Source organism: Falco biarmicus, chromosome 14 (genome assembly GCF_023638135.1).
Source record: "Falco biarmicus isolate bFalBia1 chromosome 14, bFalBia1.pri, whole genome shotgun sequence".
Classification (NCBI taxonomy): Eukaryota; Metazoa; Chordata; class Aves; order Falconiformes; family Falconidae; genus Falco; species Falco biarmicus.
The window spans coordinates 11,483,962-11,492,844 of record NC_079301.1 but is presented as its reverse complement, the minus strand read 5'-3'; the positions used below and the strand labels follow the sequence as shown (position 1 = coordinate 11,492,844).

Genomic DNA, 8,883 nt, shown 5'->3' with positions numbered 1-8,883 from the left:
AGCTGCAGGCATGGGACCAACAGCCATGGCCAAGTTAATTGCTAGTTTAAATGGAAGTTAATGGAGTTACTCTGGGTTAATGGGACTTTCAGACAGCAAAATGATCATCAGCAGCACCAGCTGCTTCCCAACAGCCCAGGGGTGGGCAGCCATGGGCACACACAGGTTTGGGGCAGCACAGCCCCCTGCCAGCCCCAAGGGCTCCCTGGGGCTCCTGCATGGGGCCGAGCAAACATGCTCTTGGCCAGGCACTGTGGCAGCATGCCAGATAGGCCCCTACTCTGCCAAGCACAGAGGGCCTGATCCTGCTGGAGCTGAGCTGTGCTGCTGCGCATGGTGGCACTGGGGCACCAAACCTTCCCTTCCTCCCCCTCTCCCTCACCAGAGCCTCCTGCATGCACCCACAGCCTGGAGCTGCCTTGGGGCAACACCAGCTGCCGGAGGTTGAGCAAACCACCCTGTCTGGATGGACCAATGCCTGCAGGAGAGCATGTCCCATGCTGCTTGGGACATCGGCTTCGGGGCCAGGTGAGCTCTATGCAGCAAGAACAGGTGACAGCTTTTGTGGGGCTCTGAATACCCAGTGCCCTTCACATGTTGCCTGGGCACAGATTTTTTGTTAAAGAAAATATCAAGCTCCAAAGTCCTGAGCCAGTCCTGAGCGGGCCAGGGCTGGTCCTTAAAGATGGGGAAACCAAGGCACAGGGAAAGTGACAGGAGCTGGACTGGCAGCGTGCCCTGCTGCGATCCAGTCAAGCCGTGGTGCACAGGGCCCTCGCAGGACTGCAGTCCTGCTACAGCCGGCCCCATGGGGCAGGATCCTTCCACCCCAGGGAAGGTGCATGTGCAGGGCACTCAGGCAGTGTGGCAGTGCCAGCACCCCAACCCTCAGCACAGCTCTGCCAGCACTGCCTGCGGACAGAGGAGCCCCAGGAGCCCAAAGGCACTTTGGCCCCCAGTGTGTCCCTGTGATCTAAGCTGCAGCATCACCCCACAGCCCACCTCTGCCCGCTCAGAGGGGCTTCACTGTACTCTGCCAAACCCCACACCCCCACGGCCACATCCACCCCCCCTGGCAACACTATGGGACCAGCCTGCACCACCCAGGGGAAGCCAACCAGCACGTGCAGGCCACAGGGCACCTCACAAGCTCCCCAGCCCAAGGGATGTGGGGTGCCAGGTATCGCAAGGGCAGGCAGGGACACCTGACAAGGGGCAGTAACAGAGGGCTGGAGCCCAGACACAAGCAGGGATCAGCCCTGCAGTGCTCCCAAGCCCTGGAATACGGGATAACTGCCCAGCTCTGGGCTGTGGTTTTGAACAAGAAAAAAACAAAGCGATGAGGTTTTCCAGCTCCCAAAGCGGCTTGTTTTGTCCGACTTTGAGAAGCCTCTGCGCTTCAGCCCCTCAAGGCCAGGGGGAGGACCCCGGCACTGAAACAAGGAACAATTATCAAACCACAGGCTCTGAAGAGCTTTTGTTCCCTGGATGCACCAGAGCAGGGATCGGAGGACACCTAGCGAGATGCCTTTGATGGACATGCACGCAAGCAGCGCCCAGAGAGCCCAACACCATGGCAGCCCTGGCCCGGCAGTGGTCCCATCCTGCTCCCCCCCTGCTGCAGTGGGGCCCACGATGAGAGCTCCAGTGGAGCTGCAGGGGCTGGCCCAGCCCTGGGGGAGATGCACAGTGGAGAATTGGCTCCTCATTCCCTGTTTCCTACTGTTCTCATGGCTGCCTTGGCAGGGAAAGCCTCCAGCCTCCCTGACAGGCCGCACACGCTGCCAGTGCCCGGTACCTCCAGCAGGGTGAGGCCCAGCCATGCTCACAGCTGTGAGTCCTGCAAAGGCAGAGATGAAATCTGGGGCTCACCTCAGAGATGCTGACTGGGATGCAGGTGCCCTTTACAGCTCTCTGGGTGCTGCTGACACCCCCATTGCCCATTCCCAGAGGTTCTTGTTTCAACCCCCAGTCAAGCTGATTTTACTGGTGCAAACAGGGCAATGCCTGGTGACTATGACTTATTCTTGTGGCTGAACTTGTTTGAAAAGAGACCACAGTCTTTCAGCGCAAAAATCTGGATGAGCACAGGCACCCCAGGCAGCGATGCGCTGGATCAAGCCCCTCAGGGATCCCCACAAGCGGGCAGAGCAGCAGCCAACAGCCCGGCCATACCCGATGCTCCGTATCACCTATTGCCAGTGCTGGATCCAACCCCAGGCTTCACGGATCCTCGGATCGCTGCCAGAGGAGAGCCAGGCTCTGCAGAGACCCCATTCCCCTACCCCACCTCCCAACCCACAGCCCTGTAAAACACCCCGAGCTCACGGCAGTGGCCCTGCCAGCTCCCCAGCACGGCGGCCGGCACCCGAGGGCCCTGTGCTCCGAACACCTCAGAGGGGTGCAGGGACCCCCGCAGGGTGAGAGGGTAGCGGCGACAGAGGAGGAAGGCGAACAGGGGGACGAAGCTGCCCCGGGGCGGGAGGTGCCTCCAGAGGGTTCGTTACGGAGCTGCTCGCGGCAGGTTCTGAGGCAGGTCCCAGGCCAAGCCCCAGGCCCGGGGGGGCAAATTCCTTCCACAGGGCCCTGCGCTCGCACGGGCGGCGGTGACACCGCACACGGCCGACGCGCCGGCAGCCTCGGTCAGCGCAGCCGCCCAGCACCCCTCGGGGCCGCGGCGCTGCAGCCGGGCCGGGCCACTGACAGACAGGCAGGCAACCCCGCCCCGCCCCGCCCCGCCCCGCCCCGCCCCGCCCCGATCACATGACCATCCCGCACATGACCGGCAGGGGGCGGGCAGCAGTGCGCCTCGCTCCCCAGGATTGGCGCAGCCGTGGCTCACGCCGCGCGGCGATTGGCCGCTTGGACAGTCCGTCGTCGCGGCGGCCATGGCGGCGGTGCGGGGGGCGCTCCGCTGTGCTCTGGCGGCGGCGGTGCTGGCGGCGGCGCTGGCGCTGGACAACGGGCTGGCGCGGACGCCGCCGATGGGCTGGCTGCACTGGGAGCGCTTCCTCTGCGCCACCGACTGCGCCACCGACCCGCACCGCTGCGTCAGGTACCGCCGGCGGCCGGCCCCGGTGCCCCGCGGCCCGGCCCCGGGAGCGGGATGGGGAGCTCCGGGCCCAGGGGAGCCCAGCGGTCGGCACTGGGGGGGTGAGGGCCGGGGACGGCCGGCCCGGCGCGGTGCTCTGCGGCCCTGTGCGCTGGCAGCTGGCGCGCCCTCCCCGCGGCAGGGCGGAGAGCCAGGCTGGGCCCCGGGCGGGCCTTCCCTGCGCTCCGCCGTCGCTGGCGTGCCCACGGCCGGGCCGGGCCCTCGGCAGGAGCCGCAGGGCTGCCGTGTCGGTGCTGGCAATCGGGCAGCCACGTTCTCCGCTTTCTTTCTGGTGGTGCTGCCTCCCCGTGCCCAGCGAACGGCTCTTCGTGGAGATGGCCGATGTGATGGCTGCCGAGGGCTGGAGGGACGCAGGCTACGAGTTCGTCTGTATTGACGACTGCTGGATGGCCCCGACGCGGGATGAGCACGACAGGCTCCAGGCTGACCCAAAACGGTTCCCCAGTGGCATCCGCAAGCTGGCTGACTACGTGAGTGCCACCCACAGTGGTGTAGGGCAGTGATGGCAGCTGGGGACCCGACCTGCAGCCGTGTTGGGAGCAGGGATGGAGAGGGAAGGCTGAGTGGGGAACAGCTGCGTAGCTGCTGAGCTAAGGCCCTGCCTGCCGGAGTAGGGTTTTGCTTCCCTTGTCATCCCAGTGCTACCTCTTCCTGCCCCACAGCCGCCCCGTCCCCAGTTCTCTTTTCTGTCTGCACATACAGGTCCACTCCAAGGGACTGAAGCTGGGAATCTACAGCGATGTGGGGAACAAGACGTGTGCTGGCTTCCCTGGCAGTTATAACCACTATGACCTGGATGCCCAGACATTTGCCTCCTGGGGTGTGGACTTGCTGAAGTTTGACGGCTGCAACTCTGGCTCGCTGGAGCTGCTGGCAGAAGGTAGGCATGGGCTTGAGGCAATACTGTGCCACGGGGAGGGAACATTCTGCAGGCAGCAGCAATTCTAGGCCCAGGGTGGGCTCCAGGGAGTTGTTTCTCCCTGAGCATACTCGTTTAAGGGATTTGCTTGGAAAAGCAAATATGAGACTCAGTTTGCAAGCCCAGAGTGGCGAGTGTTTTTTACCTGTTCAGCTTCCTGGAACTTTCACTGCTTTGCACAGCTTGAAAAAGCAGCTTTCTCACACCAGAGACCACATCACAGTGAGCATGGAAACAGCAGCAGTGTACTCTGGGAGCTCTCTATGCAGACTGCTGCCTCAGCTCTTAACGCAGCAGAAGCTTTGCCCTTCTGCGGTGCCTTTACTGGAGACCTCAATGCATTTCACACACTTAACACTTAATCCCTTTGCTGAGGCCATGTCAGTGTGGATTAGCTTGAAGCTAGAACAGCCTGTGTCAGTCATAAAAATAGCAGTTATCAGGGCTTTTAACGGAAAAAAAAAAATATGAAGGGAATGCTGGCATGAAAAGCCTACTGGGGTTTTCATTTTAAAGCATGCCAGTGTAAATCCCGGTTCAGAAGTTATTTGCACACAGGTTGGCAAGTCAGCAGCTGAAAGCTCAGTAGTTTACTGTGCTGAGGGAGCTTGGCTACAGACTCTGCAAGCACAACCAAATCCCAGCAGCACAGGAGCAAATCTGCAGAAAGAACGATGCAAGTCAGAAGGCACTTTTCTCTTGACTGAGCTCTTGCTGCTGGCGCAGTCAGCACCATGGTGTTTGGCAGCAGGGATCTGGCATGCAGTCCTGGCCCTGTCTGGCAGGAAGAACCTGCCCAAGTGACAATCCCATCGAAGCCAGTTAGTGGGGCACATGCCAGCTGCTGCAGCCAGGAGCACAGCTCAGCACTGTAAGTGACAGCGGAGCTGGAAGCTCTTGTTGGATCATATGTGTAACCCAGATACAATCCAGTTGTAGTGAAGCAGTTCCAGGGGAGAGAGTAAACTTTTTGTTCCCTCCCTGCTGATTAAAAGGGACTTAACAGAGCTGTCGGGCAGCTGTTGTCCCAGCAGCTTGATAGATAACTTGTAAGCTTGATAAACTTGTATTTCCAGGTATCCAGAGGAAAAAATGCCATACAGCAAAACCATAGCCTCTTCCTACAGCTGTATGTACAAAGAAATCAGCAGTCTCAGAGCAATAAGCCTGCACATGACCTGTAGCAAAGCTGTGAAGAAGCTCACCTGTCCTTGGGAAGCAGGAAACTGGCTGCAGACTATAAGCTCCCCTGTCCTCCCTGTGGTGGTTCAGCCACTGTAATATGTTCAGCCTTGTCTTTGCAAGAGTTGAACTGAAACCTGAACTTGTGACATGGGACTGGTTCCTCTGTTTGATCAAGGAGATTGTGTAACCTCTGTCCTCTTCTTTTAGGTTACAGGCACATGTCTGTGGCCCTGAACAAGACTGGAAGGAGCATTGTGTACTCCTGTGAGTGGCCTTTCTACTTGAGACCCATGCAGCAGGTAAGGAGTGTTTCTCGAGGCTTATCCTGGGGCTGAAAGTGGGAAGAACAGAAAAGCATTAAGACTGCAAAACAGCCTCCTGAGAAACTTGGTGCTTTCTGGTCTGACAGAGAACAAGACTATAAGCTGGAGGAAAACCACCTTTTCCTTTAGGGCCCTGAAGTATACCTGAGGTGACTCTGCTGAAAAGAATTCAGTAGGATCCTGCAGCATGAAGGCACAGCCCAGCTGGAGCATGCCAAAGAACACAGCAGCATCCTTCTGCTTTGTCTCCAAGGAACCCAAGCAACAAAACATGGGCAATACAGACACATAGCTAGCGGATAGTTCGGTGTTATTCCTCCTGGACACAGTGCTGCAGACTCAGCTTTACAGTCACCTCTAGGGACTAGGAGAGAGACTTTAGGACAGCCTATTTAATAGGAATCGCCCACATTGTTTACCAACAGATTTCTGCCTGCCAGGGTCTGTGGCAGACATGTTGCTCTCCACCCAGAGCTGGCTTCCCCTGTGCCATCACGACAGGATGGTGCCATTCTCTCCCACTGGGAGTTAAATGCATTAGTCACCAAAGGGTGTAAACCCAAGAAATGGCAGTAATTACTGGGATGTCACAGTTTAATCCCTCTGGCCCAGTCACACCTTCAGTAAAATAGCACTCAAAGGAATTTTCTAACAAAGCTAGGTGGCCACAGCTGTTCTTCCAAGGGAAGCAATAGTGTTGTCTGAAGCTTGGCAGACCAAAGTTATTTGGCACAAGGCATTCTAGGATCATCCAGGTAGCTGGTGATGGACAATTGTTATTATAGTTCTCCCCTAGATTATTCCCAATCCAATCTAGCCATGTGTACGGTCCTGTTCTTGTACAGCAAGGCTCTCTGGCTAATCACACTCATTGTTTTGGCAGCCCAATTACACGGAGATCAAACAGTACTGCAATCACTGGAGGAACTTTTTTGATGTCTATGATTCCTGGAGCAGTATCAAGAGTATTTTGGACTGGACAGCACTTCACCAGGGCAGCATTGTGAAGATAGCTGGGCCAGGGGGCTGGAATGATCCTGACATGGCAAGTAGAGCAATGCTCACTTCCCTTGTGGCACCAGCAAAAAATCCTTTTGTCAGCTGTAGGCTGAGAAGTATGGGAAGGGAGAGAATCATGGGCAAAACATTGAGAGCAAGGGCTCTGACAGGGCCTGAGGATGAGGAACTTGGTGAGAAGGTCCCTGGCTGGAAAGGGGAAGAACTGCAGCTACAGACAGTACCAAGGAAGCGCTGTCTCTGTGTACTGCAGCCTCTACAAGCAGTGCCAGTGCAGAATACAGCCGTGAAGGTGGGAGGCGGTCCGCAAAGTGCTGGTCTCCCACTAGAGGGAAAACCCCTGGGTGCCGACATTGTAAGGAGTGACTAGCTGCATCGAAAAGCAGATTCTTAAATGCTGCCTAGCATCCTAGTTAGGGATCCTTCTTTACCTCCACCAGTGGTTCATCCTAAATTGCCACACTAGTCATGCCTTGCCTTTCCCAACCAGCTGGTCCTGCTCCTGGTGCTCAGTCTATCTAACTAGTCCCCAGATAAGGGTCCCACCCTCAGCATCCTGTCATTTATTAGTGTGGCCCAGTTTCTCTTTGGCTGGCAGTGTTACTGGGCATTTTTGTTTTCTTGTCACAGCTGGTGATTGGAAACTTTGGGCTGAGCTGGGACCAGGCGGTGACTCAGATGGCAATGTGGGCTATTATGGCAGCTCCCCTCTTCATGTCTAACGACCTGCGACACATTAGTCCTGAGGCCAAGTGGCTGCTCCAGAACAAAGAGGTTATCGCCATCAACCAGGATCCACTGGGCAAGCAGGGATACCAAATCACCAAGGTATGGCAGGACCAAGCTGGGGGTGCAGTGTGGGGGTGCAGGCAGCCAGCCCCCTCAGAAAGGGGGCACTACATGGGTGTAGAGGGGAGTGCTCAGGGTTTGGGAACAGCCCAGCGAGCCTACTTGTTCCTGAAGCTGTCTTTAACAGGCATGAAGAGCATCAGTTCTGCCTCCCCTAACATAAGCCCTGGGTTATTTTCTCTTGGCAGGACAAGAACTTTGAGCTGTGGGAGCGGCCACTGTCTGGCCAAGCCTACGCTGTGGCAGTGCTGAACCACCAGGAGATTGGGGGACCCCAGAACTTCACCTTCTCCCTCACCTTCCTCGGCAATGGGCTGGCGTGCAACCCAGCGTGCTCTGTCCAGCAGATCCTGCCAGCCAGCAGGGACTGGGGGGTTTACAGCTGGGTCTCCTCCTTGAGCGTGGAGGTGAACCCCACAGGCACCGTGCTGCTGAAAGTAGTGGCACTATAGGAAGCACAAATTCAGTCTTTTCATAAGCCTCGGACTCTGTCTAAACTTCTTGTGACAAGAAGCCTGTCTCCTTCCTCCATGCAGGGTCTTTGTTCTTTCCTCAGGCATTCACTAATCAAGTACTTCTAGGTGGATTTTGAACCTTTAGCCTGATGTGACAAATAGGCATCACTGTCACCAAGAGATAACAGGGAAAGGGGTGCTGCTTCTCTTCTGTTTACCCTTTCTCTGGCATCTCTCCTAACTCCTCCTTCAAGGGGCTATAAGGGCCCCAGCTGGGCAGCACCACCTGTTAACATGCACTGCCACTGCCAGTCAAGGAAATGCAAAGGATACATGCAGCATCTTACAGCTCTCCTGGAGCATTTCAGGGACAATAGGGAAATACATCCTGGCTGCCTTGCTCTTGCTTTTCCAGGCTGGGGCACAGAGTCCCAAGAACAAGAAAAGCTGCTCCTACCCTGCTGAAGAAACCCAACACTCCTCAGAACGCAAACTGGGGCACACAGTGCATGAGCAAGAAAAGCTGCTTGTACCCTGCTGAAGAAATGATGTTCTCACAGCATGGACATCTACATCTACCTTCTGACAACTCAGGGACTGGCCTAAATCACTGCACTTCTTAGCAACTGCTTCCTTGACAACTGCCTGCACAGTATAAATGTGATTAAGTATCGTGCCTTAGGACTTGGCTTTTGAAGGTGTCTCCTTACCCCAAGAGTCTTCCTCTCATCAGTGGCTGTCACTTCCCTTTAGATGACAATTCCCTGCCTACCCTTCATGAGACCGCTGGGATCCTATTCCTCAGTGAGCCGCCTTCCAGAAATACCAGTGTGCTTTTGCTTTCTGCTGCTGACAGCGGCCTTTGCATTAACAGGTCCTTCTGACACAGGAGATGGATACTAATCACTTATGTAACCATCACATACAAGTATGTCCCCTTTTGCCTCCTACACAATCAGGGCATCTTGATTTGTTCTTATCTCTGTGATTAAGCACTTTGATTAAAATGTCCCTTAACAAGGA

General features: G+C 56.3%; 1 protein-coding gene across 1 annotated transcript; it reads left to right on the top strand.

The window, feature by feature from the left end:
- Positions 1–2,863: 2,863 nt before the first annotated feature.
- GLA (galactosidase alpha) lies at positions 2,864–8,883 on the top strand. Its single transcript, XM_056359250.1, has 7 exons — positions 2,864–3,055; positions 3,408–3,582; positions 3,815–3,992; positions 5,424–5,515; positions 6,423–6,584; positions 7,187–7,384; positions 7,594–8,883. The coding sequence occupies exons 1-7, from the start codon at positions 2,889–2,891 to the stop codon at positions 7,855–7,857; spliced, it is 1,236 nt and encodes a 411-aa protein (XP_056215225.1). The 5' UTR covers positions 2,864–2,888; the 3' UTR covers positions 7,858–8,883.

Bases quoted from the DNA above. Each gene is read 5' to 3' on its own strand.
- GLA (XM_056359250.1), top strand. From the start codon at position 2,889: ATGGCGGCGGTGCGGGGGGCGCTCCGCTGTGCTCTGGCGGCGGCGGTG. The intron at 3,993-5,423 runs GTAGGCATGGGC...CTCTTCTTTTAG, and splicing joins GCTGGAGCTGCTGGCAGAAG to GTTACAGGCACATGTCTGTG. The intron at 6,585-7,186 runs GCAAGTAGAGCA...TTCTTGTCACAG, and splicing joins GCTGGAATGATCCTGACATG to CTGGTGATTGGAAACTTTGG.